The 19,674-nt window shown below is 40.9% G+C and overlaps 1 protein-coding gene and 1 pseudogene across 1 annotated transcript in view; one reads left to right on the plus strand and one right to left on the minus strand.

Moving 5' to 3' along the window:
• Nucleotides 1-1,177: 1,177 nt before the first annotated feature.
• C5H18orf63 (chromosome 5 C18orf63 homolog) overlaps nt 1,178-19,674 on the minus strand; it is a 30,621-nt gene continuing 12,124 nt past the window's right edge. The window contains 9 exon segments of the mRNA XM_042055180.1: nt 1,178-1,346; nt 4,235-4,307; nt 6,308-6,386; nt 7,280-7,522; nt 7,524-7,813; nt 7,816-8,293; nt 10,889-11,072; nt 12,212-12,297; nt 12,407-12,503. Of these exon segments, the coding sequence (XP_041911114.1) occupies nt 1,178-1,346; nt 4,235-4,307; nt 6,308-6,386; nt 7,280-7,522; nt 7,524-7,813; nt 7,816-8,293; nt 10,889-11,072; nt 12,212-12,297; nt 12,407-12,503 (1,699 nt within the window).
• LOC119815926 lies at nt 8,701-8,797 on the plus strand (annotated as a pseudogene).

Genomic DNA, 19,674 nt, shown 5'->3' on the forward strand with positions numbered 1-19,674 from the left:
GCTCCATGCACCTCACTGAGCTGATCCGGCAGAGGGACTGTTCAGTGGTCTCTGAAAGGAGACCCTTCCTGTGCCATGCTGACGTTCTGTCGGGCAGGGAAAGCCAAAGCCGTACGTTCTGATGAAAATATTTTCTGATGATATGGAACAAACATTCTGTTTCTCATCATCCCTCAGAACTGAGCTGCACTTGAAATCAGGTTAACAAGAGCCAAATTCAATCATGGTGTGACCAGATTGGGTGCTCGCATCCTGGGGTATCGAGTATCCTACTTTCTGTTGCTCTTCTCGGTTTCATATCCTTATTTCCTTAGGGACTGCAAAGCTGTGGGAGGCAGCAAAATAACGAAATGTGGTAAATCTGGTCAGAGAAAAATATGACCAAAACACTTTCCTTTGTTTCATTTCTACAACTCCATGTTTAGTGTGGTTATTTTGGTTTACAAAGTACAAAAGCCGGCTCTTAGAAGGAAAGAGGCAGGCAGAATTATTGCTTTGCAGGTTACAGGGATTTCTCTCCTTATTACACATAAAAGTCCTTACATATAAAAATACGTATATGTATTTATAATATATACTTATGTATATTTATAACAATACATATCATAAAAATATATTTATAAAAATACATATTATAAAACTATAATTATAAAAATATGTATTTATAACAAATAAATAATTATGATTATTTTTCCCACCTGCACAGTTTTGCTGAGCTTCCATGGAATTGTCTGAGAAGGCATGTCATTGGTCCCCAGCACACACAGAGGGCTCTTGTTCACCCAGTGCTTCTCCCCTCACCACCCTCACCACCGGCCAACTGTATGGGTCTGGAGACCAGAGGGTGCCAGGGAGATGTGTCACTCCGAGAGACTCTGGACTCCCTGGTGAAGGAGACTGAGTGTCTTGCCTTTCTGTTGGTAACTGTAAAAAATAACACTGTTTCTCTGGTAAGTCTCAGCATTGTAAGCTAGGATCTCATCCTTCCAAGCAATCAAGCCATAGACACTATTGTCAATACCCCTGAAAATCCTACCCTCCGGTTGGTAGGCTCTACCTTTCACAAGACAGCAGGAGCATTTTGTAGCTTCCTGACTTGCACCCACGGTGGTCCTGACATTTATCAACTGCCAGGATTCCGAGCTGGTCTCTCACCTTCTCTCCTATTTCCTGAGCCCTATTCTATCCATGCCACAGCAGCTGCAGTATCATGCCAAACCCTGTCAGATTGGGTCACCGTGTGGAATAAAGCAAACGCTCTCCAGGAACCCATGGGACCAGGTGTGATCGACTTATCCTCCCCCTCTGGCTTCTTAGACTCCAGCCACTCTAGGCTCCTTGGTGCCCTTGAACCACAGGCTGTTTTTTATGCCTAAGAACCTCATCTTTCTTTCCCTTCTGTAAACAAACGTCACCACCCTCTTATAAACCTCAAAAGTGCTTGACACATGGCAAATACTTTAATGGATATCTCTTTCTTTCCAGACAGGGTTTCACTGTGTAGTCCTGGCTGTCCTGGAACTCTGCAGACCAGGCTGAGTCTCAAACTCAGAGATCCACCTGCTTCTGCCTCCCAAGAGCCGAGATTAAAGGCATACACCACCACCCTCCAGCTATGAGTAACTTTTAAGATGAAATGAAGATCTTTTGAGAGCAAAACTCTATGATTTACTAAGGACCTAAGCTGGCTTAGGAAATTAACTACAGTGGGAAGGAATTTTCAGGGTTCCTAAGCCGGCCCATCTCTGTACAGTCACCCTGACATCTGAAAAGTACAAACATTTGAAATGCTCTAACTGTTTGTCATCTGAAATAATATACAACATGAAAATTCTAAACATAAACACATAAGGGCCATGCATCTTTAAATCTTTTTATTGATTATTTATAATTATCAGCAAATAGTCATCTATTAGCATGTCCAGAATAAAAGCAGATCATATGCAACTTGAAAACAGAGAGTGAAAATTGGTTGGTAAACTAGACAAATAAAAGCCATTCAATGAGATGCTCAAAGTTTTATCTCATTTGCGACAGTGAGTAACAGACACAAATAAAGTAAAAATAATTATATAATAAAAACATAAAACCAAATACAATTATAGCAAGCAGCTAATACACATGAAAAACATTTTTACATAACTATAAATGTGATTCTTGGCATTGAGTTTTGCCTATTTCCATAAGTTTGTTTTGGTGTGGTGGTTGATTTTTAAATTTCTGGATATAGGCAAACATAAAACCGCTTATTGTTTAGACCTGGAATGGCCCTGTAATGCAGAATTGAAAAGTAAAGATTTTTGGAATGGGTCCATACTGCAAACAAAGCATCAAGACCCTATAAAAAGTAAAAATCTGTTTTTTTCCCCAATTGACTGCAATTATTTTGGCTCTCATCAGAATTGAAGTCTTTTAAAAAACATTTGTTTTATTTTATGCTTATGAGTTTTCCTGCCCGTATGTATGTGTATCATGTGTGTGACTGGTGCCTGGGAGGTTGAAGAAGATGTCAGATCCCCTTGGAACCTGAGTACAGGTGGTTGTGAGCAGTTCTATGGTGCTGGGAAATAAACACGCATCCCTGACAAGAGGAGCAAGTGATCTAACTGCTGAGTCATCGCTAGCACCCCAGATCGAAATCTTTAATATAAGCCAAGATCTTCATTGATTCTCTGGAATCTGAGCACAGGTTTTTGGTGTGTGTGTGTTTCATTAGAACAATTGTTAGACAGAAATGTACTATAATGAAAACAGACTCAGAGATTCATGTTAGCACAGCGAACCCTGTACGTACGTGGACACTCATCTAAAATGAAACACTAGTGACTGGGCTGTGGTCAGCTGGTAGAGGGTTTGCCTCAAGTGCACAAACCCTGGGTTCAGTCTCCAGCATGGCGTAAGCTGAGCAAGCTATAATCTAGCAGCCTGGAAGCAGAGGTGGGAAGAGCAGCAGTTCAAAGCCATTCCACCTACACAGTGAGTTCAAGGCCAACCCGGGCTACGTGATGCCCCGTCTAAGAAGAAAACAGAAAGGAATATTACGCTGTCAGTTCTAAGTAGTCCAGATTAGTAGAGTGGAGGAAGAGGGATTATAAAGATTCCGTGAAGAACTGGGAAGCGCTGTACATTGCTTCAGCGTAGACTCATTATCTAACTAGTTTGCTGAGTTGAGCAATACGATGTCTTCCTAGCCTAAGGTGCGATGATGGAGCAGCTCCAGGAAGCACCCGGGAAGGCTGGTCCAAGAACGACCACGTGTGGATGACTGCTAACCACAAATGTATATTTCAGTATCAGTACATCACTCTCAAAACGAAATACATTTCTTTTTTTTTTTTTTGTTTTTCGAGACAGGGTTTCCCTGTAGTTTCTAGAGCCTGTCCTGGAACTAGCTCTTGTAGACCAGGCTGGCCTTGAACTCAGAGATCTGCCTGCCTCTGCCTCCTGAGTGCTGGGATTAAAGGCGTGCGCCACCACCGCCCGGCATGAAATACATTTCGACACAAGAAAAACAGTGTCCTGGTCTTTACTATGATCTGCTGACTTTCCACAACATGGGCTTCATGAGAAAGGAGCATTTAAAATGGGCTTTGAATTAAATGTACTTTCTTCCTATGAAGATGATAAATTAGGAACTAGAGCTAGTTGTGAAATAGAAGTGCTCACAGTAAGGCACAGAGCAAACTAATTGCTAGGCATAACTCTGGGAGCGGGAGCCACAGTCACATGGGAAGGAGGTTAGGACTCGCTTTTGTCTAACTCCAGTGTTTTGATGAATTGGTAGCAACAGCAAACCATATGTAAACAATCATGGGTCAGCTTACACTTGATTCCCTGCTGGTTCTTTTATATGATGAAGGATTATTGTAGTAGGGCATTCAGTGAAGAATTTTGACTTTAAAAGTATCTTTGGTATGTTATCAAATCCACTAAAAAGTCTTAAAGTTTTGAAAAAGAAGAATTCTCATTATTTGTACTTCTCGCTCCTGTTCCTTACAGTGTTAGAGGGTTGTTCGTGGAGGACAAGCAGGGGATTCTGGACACTTGCTCCATCACCTATATAACCCTGAGCCTGAGCCAAAGCCTAAATAAGTTTGCTAAAGACCAGACTCAGCCTTCAGTGCAAGTCCGTCCCTCTGCAAACTGAGGGTGAGTTTTGAGATACCCCCCACACCAGCCACTCATGACCAGCAACTGATGTGAGCTGAGTTAACTTTTAAATGATGGGGTGTACCTGACTTCTTGGTTGTGCATTGTCCCATACCCTTCTGGCTGAGCAAACCTGGCAGTATCAGTGGAGTGCAGAGCTTTGGTAAACACCATCAGAAAGTGCCAGAGAGAAACAACAGGCTAAATACAAATACTAGTTTGACTGAAAAAAAACCTGCTAATGGAAATTGAAAAAGAAAAAAGCACTTTGTATCCGAGTTTACCTCGGGATTGTATAAATTCTTTTGTTCATGCCTAACGCTTGCTTCTTGCTATAAAGGTGGAGTTTGGAAACTGCCCACGGCCACAGTCTCAGAATCCCAGTCTGGCTGTGGCCACTGGTATAGCTGATAAGTTTTTGTGCCCTGCAGAGATTTCCCCTTTTTCTTTTCCTGGAATGAAGTTTGCTTCTGGTTTAATAGACTTGGTGGTTTCTCCTTCTATCCTGTGCAAACCCCCGGACCCAACACTACATTGGATAAGGTGGTACATGGGAGGTAGATAACAGGGAGATCTCTGTGAGTTTGAGGTCAGCCTGATCTTTATAGCAATTCCAGGCTAGCTGGGGGCTACAGAGTGAAACTCCTTCTTTAAAAAAAAATAATGTACCATATAAAGAAAATTCAGTAACTTTGCAGCATTCTGTATAGAACAATTTACATGCCTTATAATACTGAAAGTTTGTAAACAAAAGTATTAACCAGTCGGGAGCTAGTTAAACATGGCATATCCACATCCAATAAAACACTGAGCAAAAACTGAGAAGAAAAGAGCCGAGTGAAGCAGGAAGTCCTAGGGGCAGCACACACAGCCTGCGTCTCGCCCACAGCCAAGTCTGCAGGACTTCATCTGGGTTCTGGGAGATCATCCCTGAAAGAGCAATTGTAGGTAGAGTTCACTTTTCAGAAATTTATTATTTTATGTGTATGGGTGTTTTCCTTTCATATATGGCTGTGTACCATGTGCAAGCCTGCTATCCACAGAGTCCAGAAGATGACATTATATCCCCTGGAACTGGAGTTATATATTGTTGTGAACCACCACGTTGGTCCTGGGAACTGAACCTGGGTCTTCTGGAAGAGGAGACAGTGCTCTTAATTGCTAAGTCATCTCTCCAGCGACCAATTTTTTTTAAACTTGTTTACTGGATTACTCCATGTTACTCAAAAATTTTTATATAACTATGTATTAATTTTATAGCAGGAGGATGGTATTGTCCATTGATCACTACAGAAACTACAACTTTTTCATCATGATATTCTTCCTATGTCAGGCATTAAGCAATTCAAAATGAGAAAGTGACCATATTTCTAAGACCATGGGACCCAGAATAGATTCCTCTTATCTCTAAAAATGCAAAAAAAACCATGTCCAAGGTACATACAATATTTTCTTCAGGCACATGAGAGTATTAAAATGAAGATGTTTAAAACTACATAAGATACCACATCATAATTTATATAAGAATAGGCTTAGGCACCTTTTAGTTAATTCAAATCAGGTTGAAAATTCTATTAGCTCTAGAAAGAAATAGCATTTGGAACAGAAAAGCAGCTTTCTAGCTGGTTCTTAAAGGATCTGAACGCACGCCAATGGTTTTATGTGCAGAACGTTTGTGGGTACTTCAGTCATGTTTGTTCTCAGGACAGAGCAGATGGCAACAAGGAATAAGATGTTATTGCCAGATGTACAGCTTTGTGAATTCGGTGCCAGGGACCCAGGATGAAAGTTAAATCTCAGTTAAGCGTAGCTGGCTTCGTAGCACTTGTGAGTAAATGTCACTGTAATGATTAGCTCTGGGACTTTGCTTAAGGCCTGCTATTTCGGTCATCGCCCAAGCAGAAGGATATTTCAGTGGGGCCGTAGTCTTACATATCCAGTCAGCTGCTGTGACCACAAGGCAGGCACTGGCTTATTAGTCTGTAGGACCCCAAAACTAAAGAGAAGGGACCCAGTGGTCCTTCTCAAAGCCATTCTTTGGGTCCACACATGGAAAACAGTAGCTTATTCACAGGGTGGCTGTTCCTATTCCCGTTGCTGATCTAAGTGCAGCTCTCTCTATTTAAGTAAAGCAAGCAAGGGCGCGCCCTGCGGTTACCTGTGGGCCGTCTCTGTTCCACAAGGTACTCAGTCTCAGGAATGCCAAAGGACTTCTGAGGTTTTATTGTATTAGGTACCTGTATCAAATTGAAAAACGGCATCTTGTTACAAATTAACCATATTACTAACAGTTTTGAGTCTTAAGAGAGTTAGTCCTCTCTTTTAAAAATCTTTGACAATTTCATACATATATATATAGTGAAGTCTAGCCATTGCCATTCCCAGACCCTCCTCAAACCCTCCTCCATCAAAACCCTTTAAAACAAGTCTTGTTCCTATGCTGATGCCTTGAAATTTTTGACCAACTGAGTTTAATTTTGGTGACTTGTGTGAGCATGGTGGGAAGTCATTTGTTGGAGCATGGTCAACATGTTGGTGATTACACTACTTAAGCAACCCTAAACAGCTCACATTCTCTCAGAGTGAGTGGGAACTCATGATCCCCTTTCCCCAACATGAAATGTTGGGGTGGGGAGCCCAGTCTTCCTCAGGGAACCATAGCCACGGTGAGCTCACAGGCACACGGCCGTGTCTTGTCCAGAGACACTGTTTCATAGCGTCCCCAGCCCACCCCTCCTCCAGCTCCTACATCCTTTCTGCTCCCTTTCTACAATGTTCTGTGCACTGTGAATGTCCTTAGATGTCCTGCTTGCTGTTGCTTGTTTGTTTTTTATTTTTTGAGACAGGGTTTCTCTGCGTAGCCCTGGCTGTCCTGGAACTTGCTCTATAGATCAGATTGGCCTCAGATGCACAGAGATCCTCCTGACTCTGCCTCCCAGACGCTGGGACTAAGAGTGGTAACAACACGCCAGGCTGAGCATCCTTTTCAAGGTGGAGCAGGGTTGGCTTTCTTAATTACCACATTTCTACATCAACTTGAGCAAGTTATTTACATTCTTATTAAAGGCTCTAAAAGTCTAGCCAGCTTATCATGAATTTTTTCCAGGTTGAAAGAAAAACAAACCTTTACCTGTTTTCTAGAAGAACCAGATTTCCTCTGATGAGCAGCATTAGGACGATGCTTTGTAGAAGACTGTGAAGACTCAAGGCTTAGCTTCCGTCTGTGCTTCTGGGATGCTTTGCTCTCCATGAGGCCATGATCGGCTGCGTCAGCTTCTTCAGTCCGATCTGTTAACTGTTGCTGTTGGAGTGGGGAGTCTTCCGTTTCTGATTCAAAAATGTGTGGTTGGCTTTGAGTTTTTAGTGACTCATAAGCTTTTCCCCAAAATTTGTGTTATAAATCTGCTTGTTAAATTGCGTCTTCCGCTGGCGTGGCTGTCAACAGCACTTTTTACCGTACTTAAACTACTGCCTGACATTTGTGTCGTGGTGTTGGTAGACAGTGGCCCCCCTTCAGTGAGGCGCGCAGCCCGCTCCACCTCACAAGAGGGACGTTTCCCCTCAGGCTCAAGGAACTCAGAGCTTTTCCCTAGCAGAGTTCTGACGTTCTTCTGATTTAAATTCCTAGCCTGGACTTGAATGTTACTCTCTGGTCTTTTTCTCGAGCTGAACCTACACTTGGTTTGCCCCCCTGGGTCACGCTAGTTTTTCTGAGCCAGCATGTAGGTTGTGTAACCGCACTCTGTTTTCTTTTCAGGCTGCCGAGTGTTGAGACGTCTTTGTTCACTTGCTCAGATTTCCTTTTGAAAACCGGTATGAACGCCGGGGCCCTCTTACTTTGTGAGCAAAGATTATCGCCTTGAGTCTGTATATTTTCACTGCTGGGTTTTGACTCCCCAACACGTAGGGGTGGCGCCCTGAGAGGCCAGGCGGGCTTTCTGTGCTGCGGAGACCCTGGCTGGCAGCGGCCCGCTGCAGACAAGCCTGCGCGCTGCGGGCTGACCAAAGGCTCCACCTTGTGGCTGGCTGCTGCTGGCTGAGGGACTAAAGGCAGAGCCCCTGTGGGCTTCAGCAGAGTGGCTTGAGTCAGAGCCGCTCTGAAGTGGCTTTTCGTCGTCAGATTGGGGGGTTTGACTTTGTTTTCCTGGAAGGATGGAGATTAGGAAAATGTAAAAATGTAATGTTAATAATAAACAAGAAAGAAAATACAAAGTATCAGAATATGAACACAAAGTAACACTAAGATGCATAGAACCGCAGAAAAGGAAAATACAAACGAGCCTTCTGGTGTAATGTGTAGATTTCTCAGGCCACATTACAGCCCTATGTAAATCAAATGTAAGATGGAATGGAGGGGTTTTGACTTCTAAGTGGGGTTTTGACTTCAGGGCAGGGGTGCGTGTCTTAAGCCTGCCCGTGTTTGCACCACCAGTCTCTGGTGCCTGGCAGTAACTCAGCCCTTCTCAAACCAACTAGTTAGATACAGCAAAGAGACCCAAGTGCGTCCTCGCCTCTAAAACCTCTGTCTGCACAGGAAATCAAGTTTCCCGTGTTCACTTGTGAGCCCAGACTAGAACTGGATGAGACAGAGATTAGTATGGTCCCTGCGCAAGGATGAAGGCAAATTTGTGAAGCGCCCCATATTTAAAATAAAGAAACAAAGGAGACGTTTCCACTGCTTCAGCCTAGATGCACAACTCAGAGGCCTCTAGCACACTTAACATTGCCCGGGGGACGGAACTGCCACCTACGGTTTCTTCTTCCCACACAAAACCAAAACGTAGACCTTTGTAAATAACTCACACCTTCCCCTTGCTCCAGGATTCTGGCAACACTTGCTTCATTTTCTTTTGCTATGTCTGCCCATTCTAGATACTTCATATGAGATCATACAATATTTCCTTTTAGTGTTGGACTTATTTCACCTAACATACATTTTTTTTTTCAAGATTCAGGTATGTTGCAGCAACTATCAGGATTTCTTTTCTTGTGATTGACTATTGCATAGTATGTATATATGATGTTTTTCTTATCTGTTCAATTGTTGATGGAAAGTGTTTCTATTGTTTTTGAAATAAATGTATACTGGGCTTTCACTGCTGTATAAGAACAACTGAACTAGTTAGATTTTGTCAACTTGCCACAAACTAGAGTCACCAGGAAAAGAGTGTGTCAACTGAGGAACAACGTCTGTCAGACTGGCATATGAGCACACCTGTGGAGGTATTTTCATGATTCATTGTTGATATTGGAGGGTCTAGCCCACCGTGGACAGTGCTACTCTCGGAAAGGTGTTCCTGAGTTCTATAAGAAAGTAGGCTCAGCAAGCCACAGAGAGCAAGCCAGTCAGTACTATTTCTCCATTTCTGCTTCTACTTGAATTCCTGTTCTCAGTTTCCGAGAGTAGCACTGTGAAGTTCAATGCGCCGTTTGCTCGCTGACATTCAGGGTTCCTGAATGGAACTTACGGCCTGTCAATTAGATGCACAACAACTGTGGGAAGTTGGAAAGAAGGGGAAGCAATGCCTGTGCCAGCTTTGCTGAAAAAGTCAACTACAAACACTTCCCTTGACTTCAGTCACTGCTAGGCAGAAGTCGCACTGCTCACTCACTGGATTGGGGTGCAGTGCAGACCGACATTAGGGTGTCTGCTCTTCTCCACAGAGAGCACTAGACACCCAACACACTCCCCACAAACCACAGCTTATACATGCTACATAAGCACACAGATGCGGTCATTGCAAATACTCTTAAATTATCCCATCAAATACCAGGAGACATTTTGTCAAAACTGATGGCGTCACTCTGGAGAGCGAGTGTTTTCCCACTGCCTTGAAAGAAACATATCTGAGAACTAAGTTGAAACTAATTATAGACAAGCAAAGAACACTTGCTCTTTAGATTCTTGGGTTTCACAAACTGTATGTTTTTTAATGTACCTATTACTTGAGATACACCAAAACTCTAGGCGGATTAGGATAAAGACAAATGACTTGCATTCTGCAGACGTGTGTGTCTGCACCTGAGGTAGCTACACTCACACCTGCTTTCCAGCCCTTGTCTGAAGCGCACATCCAGGGAGAGCAGTGCCCAGAGCACCGCTTGCTCCCTAGCCGGTCGATACATTGTTCACTCATTGCTTTAACTTTTAAAATACTGTACATAGCCAAAAGGGAGGAAACTTAGGTTTATATTCAAAATGTATAGAAAAGCAAAAGACGCCTGTGTAGACAACAATGAGATCATAAATAATTCACAGAACTTAAATATTCTTAAGCTGTCAACAGCTGAGGCTCTGTGGAGCCGTGAGCAGCTCAGAGCAATGCGCTTCAGGGCTCACATCTCTCTTCTGGGTGTCGCCGGAAACGCAGCTTAGTAGACTTTTAACTTCTCGCACTGACACATAGCGTATACAACTTTGGGTAATGATATAGAATTATGTAAACTAAATATTTTACAGATATCCAGTAGCATCCCAGTATTAAGGTAATCGTTAAGAAGAATTTTAGAAGCCCACCAATTATCCAGGCTATTGCTGGATGCCCTTCTGCTGCACCCATGCTTTCGGTGTGGGAAAATCAGGACAGCGGCTTTCATCCTGTTAGCGCAATAATAGCAACGGTAGGGCAAACAATTAAGTAGCAGTAACAACAAATAGCACTTGCGAGATGCTGTACCAAGAAAAGTTGGTGATCTGCTAAAGAACTGAGTCCCTGGGTGAGATAAGCGTGCGTCTTACCCGTGCTTGTGGTCTGCTTAGCTCCTGTGTGTAGTAGCAGGGCTTACTTGTCATCTTCATGGGAAATCCACATATGTGAGGCAGTTTAGATTTTAAGTCTGAAAGAAAGCTTTTCAGCACACCTTCCAAATCCACCCTCGGGAAGAACTGGATGGGCTGACTCCTGATGCAGCTGAGAGGGTACCTGAGCAAGGGGAAAGGTTAAAGAGCAACACGAAGGTTGCTGTCTGCAAGACAGCAAAAGGCGGCAATGTTGACAAGATGCAGACAAATAGATTCTATTTTTATGTTATATTCTACTGTTTTCAAAGCTAAAAGCATTCCTCCTTCCCTTCTATTTTAAGTTTATTTTTATTAAAAAAATTACACGTGTGTGATATGAGACAATCAAGATGAATCACCGTGACTTTGTTTTATAAATAGAATTGTAAGTAGAGTAGATCACAATACCATCTATCACCTGTGCAGAGTATAAGGACAAAATTAGTACACATTAAGCTGCTCTTATCTTCAAAAGCAATGAAAAACTTGGCATGGAGAAGAAACCCATTACCAATTATAGTCAGACTTCAAAACCAGTCTTAGTGACCTTTAACTTAACCTGTTCAATACTGCCTGGGCAGCACTAGGGGGAGCTCTTGGCTAAGGAGAATCCTATGATTGGTTTCTTAATGTTCTGCTAGAAAATATATGAACATACCTTTTGCTATTCTGAATTTTCTTTTCTTCTCTAAATTTTTCAATAGTCTTTAAGTAATAGTCTTTGTAGCCTGGAATGTTGGTAAGTCCAGCACTGAGAAAACTGAGGCAGGAGGATGGCCCGTTCAAGAATAGCCTGGGTTACATAACAAGACTTTATCTTCTTCCTGTCACTAAAGTAGTTTCATATTAGAAGCAATTAAGATCTGTTAAAGATTAGGAGATGAGAGGTTGGGGATGTAGCTCAGCTGGCGTGATGTAATATAGAGTCTTGCAGTGAGTGTTGGACCCAATCCTATCCTCAGCAAAAACTGAATGTGGTGGCGTATGCCTGTAATAGCAGCACTTGTAAAGTACAGACAGGAGTATCAGAAATTCCAGAGTAGCTTGAGATACACCGTGAGTTCCCAGCCAGTCTGGGTTATACGAGACCTGTCTCAAAAACAAAACAAAAATACCCAAAATAAACATCCACAAAAATTTTTATTATCATCTTCTAAGCTAAATTAAAAACAGCTGTACAGGAAACGTGGGTCCATGAAATAATGACAGCACGGGGCATGAGCAAGCCTGGCTCACAAGGCAGACAGAAAGTATCTGCTATCACCAGTGTACAAAGGATACGTGAAGGTCCTTTCTTTGGTCATTCTGAAGTAGATGCTGCAGTATGTTTTCAGGTCTCCACGGTCTTCCGGAAGTTTATAGCCGTACTATAAATTAAGCACACGATATAAACCTTGCTGGAGGAGTCTGTCCTTGTGTTACATGGCAAGCAAAGAGGTCAAATAACACTTAATGAGACGCACATGTGCTTCTTACCAGGTCATCCCAGTGCCTCCGGAAATCGTCAAAGGAATGGAAGGGACAGTCAGGTGGTGGAGTATGAAGAACGTTTATTATCTGCCCCATTTTCATACTGTGAACAAGGAGATTTGATACAACGTTATGCCGCTGCTTAAATTTGAGAAGTTAGCTGTGCTTTAGAAAGTATTCCAAAAGACTTAGCGAGAAATATCACTATTCACACATAAATGACAAACTAATCTTTTGCACAGAGCTGCAAACCCCATTACCTTAAGTCTTTTGTCTTAATATGTAAATTTTAGATATATTTGGTATGCTCTGAATTATAAATAGGTTATGGAATGCCTTAATCAGCTTCATACATACATTACTTCACACATGTACATGTTTTATGGTGCAAATACTTAAATCTATCTGTAGTAATTTTCAAGAACAACAACTTGTTGATATTCACTAGAGTGTGTTGTACACAGATTGTTTTAATGTATTCCTCTGTCTGAGATTCTTTATCATTGAGCAGCATCTCTCTACTGTACCCTAAAGTCCCATCCTACTCCTGGCGACTGTGATTATCAATATCTCTCTGCTGTACCCCAAAGTCCCATCCTACCCCTGGCAACTATGATTATCAACATCTCTATGCTGTAGTCCAAAGCTCCATCCTACCCCTGGTAACCACAAATTTACTGTTTTCATGAGCTCAACTTGTTAGATGCAACATATAAGATCACATAGAATTTGTCTATCTTATTTTGCTTAGTATAACATGTTTCAGGTTCATCATCCATATTGTTGCACATGACAGGACTGCCCTCCTTTAAGGCTGAATGCTGTTCCATGTGTATACACACCACATCTTTATCTGTTCTATCAGGTAGATGCTTAGGCTGTATCCACGTTTCACCTACAGTGAAGGGTGCTGCAAAGGAGGTGAGTGCAGAAATATCTCTGACATGCTGATTTTATTTCTTTGATGACTTATTTCCTTTGGACATATAGGATTAACGATCATATGGTAATTCCATATTTACCATTTTAAGAAATTTCCATATTGTTTTCTATAGTATTTGTACTAATTTACATTCTCATGAGCAGCATGCTGACATCCCCTTTACATGAGATACTTACCTTTCTTTTAAGGATTTTATACATGCCTATACTGTATTTCTATCTTTTCCACCCTGCATTTTCCCTCCCTCAGCTTCCCTCTCTTCCCAACCACTCCCTTTTAATTCATGAACTCTTCTGTATTTGTTTGTTAAATGTATATGTATATATGTGTGTGTTGCAGAATATTAGTTAAAGATATGTTGCATTCATTTATGCTGTGAAACATTTGTTTAATGATGCAAAGATGTGTTGCATTCTTTCATGTTGCATTTGTTTAACTCTGTGAAGCTGTGTTACTGTGCCTGCCTAAAACACCTGACTGGTGTAATAAATAGCTAAATGACTGATACCTAGGCAAGAGAGAGAAATGGGGCAGGGGACTGGTGGGCAAAGAGAATAAAGAGAAGGGAGCCTTCCAAGCTAACACCAGGCATTCATAAGCAACAACGGTCTCAGTCTATTTCTTTGGGAGCTGGGTGACAGGTCCCCAAAGAGTAAACGATTTTTTAAAAAGTCGACTACATATGTGTGTGTATGAATATATGACCTACTGAGTCTAACTACTTTGTACTTATCTGCATAAGTGCAAATTAAATAAGCTGACCTTTAGGTCTGAGGTCTTGTCCCTAAAAACAAAACAAAACAACACCAAAAATTGGTTCTTTGTCCCTCAACAGACATACAGCTTTTCATCTGGGGGTGGAACCTTATGACATTTTCTTCCAATCTGCATCGGTGTGTTGATGGGTTTGGTCTTTGCAGGTTTTGTGCAGGCAACTAGGTTGTTGAGAGTTCATGGGTGAGACACTCCTGTCCAGAAGAAACCGCCACAGAGCAGGCATCTCAGTTCTCTGGTTCTAACAATATTTCCACCCCAACTTCCAAGATGTTCCCTGAGCCATAGGTGTAGGTGTTGTGCACAGATTTCCCCTGGGGGCTGGGGATGCCGCAGTCACTTATTCTCTGCATTTTGATGTCTGCTGCAGAAAGAAGCTTCTCTTGTGAGATGTGCAAGTGGCACTTATCGAGGAGCGGAAGGACGAGCATCAGAAGAAAATGGCAGCTGTATTACTTTAACAGTATGGGCCCTTCCCAGCTAGAGATTCTGGGGGAAACTTACCTTAGCAGGCAGGAGTTACCTCCAAGTGAGCGGTTCTTATTAGACACTGCTTGGCTGCCATCGGGACACAAGGGCCACTATTGCACTATCTTGCGAGTCCCGTTATTATTGTGGCTCTCGGGCTTTAGAGTTGGGTAAGACTATTGATATCTTTTCTCCTGAGGCACCTGGCACAGCACCTTCTAACACATGACAACTAGCTTCAGGGAAGAGACTCCCAGATAAGCTTCAGCTTGGTTTCTACAGGTCCTTGGAGCAAAGTTTGTAGTATCTTCAGCAAGAGGGTTTTACCTTCACGTTTGTTAGGCAACCAGGAACAACAGACTCCTTGACTAACAACTCAGGGAAGTAGCCCCTGCCTGACACTCGGGGTTTTTGTAAAATAGTCTAAGTCTTCGGGGAAGCGATTTATCCTGCTCTGGGGGGTAACTGCTTCAAAACATGTTCTCACTCTCCATATATATCAGACTTAGATTATGTTTCCTCACTGCTACCCAGTTAAATGCCCCATTCCATCCTCCCTTCCCCCTTCATAGCACCTATGTCCTGACATTCCTCTAGCCCTACTTTTCATCCCTCCCCCAATGGCCTCTTTCTACTTCACTGGGTTCCGTGGTTACTCTAAGTTATACACTCAAACCTATAGATTTAGACGGAGAACCCACAAAGAAAAGAGAGCATTTGTCTTTCTGAGTCTGGGTTATCTCACTCAGTATACTTTTCAGTTCCATTCCTTCACCTGAAAAGTTCATGGCTTCTTCTTTCTTTATAGCTGAGTAGAATTCCATTGTGGATGTGTACCACATTTTCATTATCTAGTAACGACTTGACGGACATCTAGGCTGTTTCCACTCTCTGGCTCTTGTGAATAGAGTCCTGAACACAGCTGAGCAAGTCTCTGTAGTAGGATATCAAGTATATATCAAAGAGTGGTATAGCTTGATTGTAAGCTCTCTCTCTCTCTCTCTCTCTCTCTCTCTCTCTCTCTCTCTCTCTCTCTGTCTCTCTCTCTCCCCTCTGTGTATCTGTGTGTGAGTGTGAATGTGTGTGTGTGTGTTCTCTACACTGATTTCCATAGCGGCTGCACCATTCTATAATCCTACCAACAGTGGATAAAGATTCTCCTCTCCTTATATCCTTGCTAGCATTTACTGTAATTTGCTTATTTGTTCTTAGCCATTCTGGTTGGGTCAAGATGAAACCTTAAAGTAAGGTTCCACTTCCCTGTTTGCTAATGATGGTCTTAACAACTTTTGTTTTTCTTGCAGAACTTTTTGTTAATCATCTTGTATTAGCTACCTTTCCATTGCTGTGATAAAATATCATGACCATTGTGGCTGACACAGTATCAGGAGCAGGGAGCTGAGAGATCCTATTTTCAACCACAAACACAAAGCAGAGATAGTGAACTGGAAATGCAGTGAGGTTTAGACTCTCAAAGCCCACCTCCAGTGATATAAAATAAAAAATTATAAAGTAAAAGAAATATAAAGTAATATACTTTCTTCAGCAACACTGTACCAACTCCATAAGTATCCCCAAGTAGCATTATCAAATGGAGACCAAGAATTCAAATGCCTAAGCCTATAAGAGACATGCTCATTCAAACCACTGCAGATTTATAGCCCCCTTCTATTGGACTGTTTTTCTTTGCTATTTTATTGTTTAAGTTCTCTGCACTATTCTAGGCATTAGTCTTCTGTTGGAGGTATAGCTGGTGAAGATTCTCTCCTCCTCACTTATTATTCCCTTAATACACGTAAGCTTTTAGTTTATAAGATCCCATCTGTTCATTGCTGGGGCTGATTCCTGGGCCATTGAAGTTCTATTAAAAGAAAGTCTTTTCTGTACCTATATCCTATAGGGACAGTCTGTTTTCTTCTAGCAATTTCAGACTTTCATGTTTCTCCCTGAAGTCTTTGATCTATTTGGAGTTAATTTTGTGCATGATAATAAATATAAATCTTCTACATGTGTGCATCAAATTTTCCCAGGACTGTTTGTGGAAGATACTCTCTTTCCTCCAGGCTGTGTTTTTGACATCTTGGTCGAATATCAAGTGGCTGTACTAATGTGCATTTGAGACTGTGTCTTCTATTGTTCCATTGATCTACAAGTCCACTCTTGTATCATGCTGGTTTTATTACTATTGCTGTGTAATGTGACTTAAAATATTGTATGGTGATAATGGGTCATTATTATTTTTTAGATACAGATTGCTGACATTATTCATGCCTTTTGTGCTTTCATATGAAGTTTAGAGGTGTTTTTCTATCTCTCATATAAAGCTTCACTGAGAATGCACTGAAACTATAAACTGCTTTTTGTAGGATTATGTTTCAATGTAGTGATCCATGAGCATGGGAGGTCTTCCCATTTCCTAGTGACTTCCTCCATTTATTTCTTAAGAAGTTAAATTTTTCATTGTAAAGACCTTTTACCTCCTTGGTTAGGTTTATTCCTGGGTATTTTATCTCTCTCTCTCTCTCTCTCTCTCTCTCTCTCTCTCTCCTGTGAAGATATAGTGAACAGGTATGTTTCCATGGGTTCCATTCTCAGTATGTTTGTTATTGATGTGTGGAAAGGATGTTGAGCTTTGTAAGTTAATTTTGTATCCAGCCACTTGCTGAAGTGATCATTTCTAATTTTCTGGTGCAATATTTGAGATCTCTTATATATAATATCAAACTATCTGCAAATAGGGATAGTTGTATCCCTTTAGTTTCCTTCTCTTTTCTTAATACCCTAGTTAGGGCTTCAAGTACTATATTAAAGAGGAATGGAGATAGAGAACATCCCTCTCTCATTCTTGATTTTAACGAGATTGCTTCAAATTTTTCTCCATTTAGAATGTTGGCTAGTGGGTGTGACATTATATAGGCCCTTTCTACATCTATTGATATTTTTCTTTTTGATAATGCCATTCTAACAGATATGAAGTTATATCTCATTATGACTTCAGTTTGGATTTCCCTATTATTATTTAATGTTCTTTTCCATGTGTTTATTAGCTATCTGGATATCTTCTTTTATCCATGTAAGCTGGGTTTAGTGGCATCTGCTTTTAAACACAGCACTCACGAGGCAGAGGAAAAGGGTAACTCGGTGAGTTCAAAGTCTGATTGTGAATCTAGGACAGTCTGGGGTGCACAGTGAGACCCTGTCTTCAAGAAGAAGAGGAAGAAGATGAAGAGGAATAAGGGATGTCTATTTCTTTGTTAATTTGAAAATCAAGTTATCTTGCTGCTGAATTAAGTTTTTGTATGTCTACCCTGATGTGGATGGAGTGTTTGCTCCCTCCTAAATTTAATTGACATTGTAGCCATTTAAGAGGCAATTATGCTGGTAAGGTTCTGCTGACAATGAGTACAATGATGTAATTATCTCAGGTTTGAGTTCCTTAGAAAATAGCAATCTTGGCCTTTTTGTGTGTCTTTCTGGACCTCTCTTTGCCTGTTCACTCTGGAATGACGCAGCAAAGAACTCAGTAGAAAGTTAATGTGCTGGCACTTTAGTCTCAGACTTCCTAGCTTCCAGACCGATATAAGAAATAAGTTTGTATTGCATATAAATTATCCAGGACCAGACATTCTATTATAGAAACACAAAATATTCTAAGATAAAAATGGTTTAGAAGTATTTTCTCATACTTCATAGTGATCCTCAGTCTTTTGACTATTTTCTTTGGTATGCAGAAGAGTTTTAGTTTGATGAAGTCCTACTGATCCATTTCTACTTTTGTTGTACAATGTTTTGGGCCATATAAAAAATTCACCTCCAGATCAAAGCCATGATGCCTTCCTGAAGTTTTTAATGAAGTTTTCATTAAGTTTCATTAAATGATACATACTTAATTTACAGACACGCTGTTCTATTCTGTCAGTCTGTATGTCTGATTATTGGATAGTTTGAAATCAGAGTATGATGCCCCCAAAATTGCTAGTTCCTTGGGGTCTTTTATTTCCATATGAAATTAAACTTTTTTTTCTATTTTTGAAGAATAGCATAATTTGGTAGAGATTACATAAAATCTATAGACTAGATTGTGGATATTTTAATGGTTATAATTCCTCTAATTCATGACTGAGTTCTCTTTACAATTATTTATGTCTTCTTCAATGCCTTTTAGAAGTATTTTTAAATTTTAATTTTCACTTTTTTGCTAGATTTATTCTATAATTTCTTTTTGTTAGCTACTTTGAATGAGATTGAGTTATTAATTTCTTTTTTTATATAGTCCCTATTGAAGTATGGAAATGCTGCTGAATTTTCCTGTTGTTGACAGTGGTGGTTTGAGACACAGGCTTGCTAAGTAATCAAGGTTAATCTTGAGATCATGGTCCTCCTACCTCAACCTCCTATGTTCTGGAATGTTGAATAGATATTGTAAAAGTAAAATTTTTGTCTTGCTTCTGATCTTAATGAAAAGCTTTCAACCTTCCACCATTAAAAATGACCTTACTGTGGGTTTATAATGTATGGCACTTACTTGTATTAAATCTTAATAACTGAACTGATTAGGAAAAACTGTGTCGACCTGCTACAAACAATGCACCAACCACAAATACACACAAAATAGAAGTAAAAAAAAGTTTCCATCTGCAGTGTGCCTGGTGCTTGTTAGTTGGAGGGAAAGTCTGGTAAGAACTGAGCCACAATCACGCCCTTCCCTTGGATGCTTTACCATCTGTTAACCCTTTCTTAACTTTCCTGAGCAAGTTAAAACATTTTGGTAACAGAAATGAATCATTTTTTTCTGATAATACAAACAAAACCAGTTCACATTAAATTATAATAAATCAGTATTAGGTAAACATTCATACATTTTGGTATTAGAATTGTTGTGGTACTGGGAAATTAGGAAATTTTACTGTTTATTAAAAGCAGAACCAGCAAAAATGTGAATGCGGAATAAATTATTGTAGTGCTTCAAGCAGGGAGAGCTACAGCTTCTGCTACTGTGACAAACCGTTCTAGCGCTTTCCGGTTTTGTTTGTATGAATATAATTTGCCTACATGAATGTATGTGTGCCACATGTGTGCCTGGGGAAGA

This window comes from Arvicola amphibius, chromosome 5 (genome assembly GCF_903992535.2).
Source record: "Arvicola amphibius chromosome 5, mArvAmp1.2, whole genome shotgun sequence".
Lineage (NCBI taxonomy): Eukaryota > Metazoa > Chordata > Mammalia > Rodentia > Cricetidae > Arvicola > Arvicola amphibius.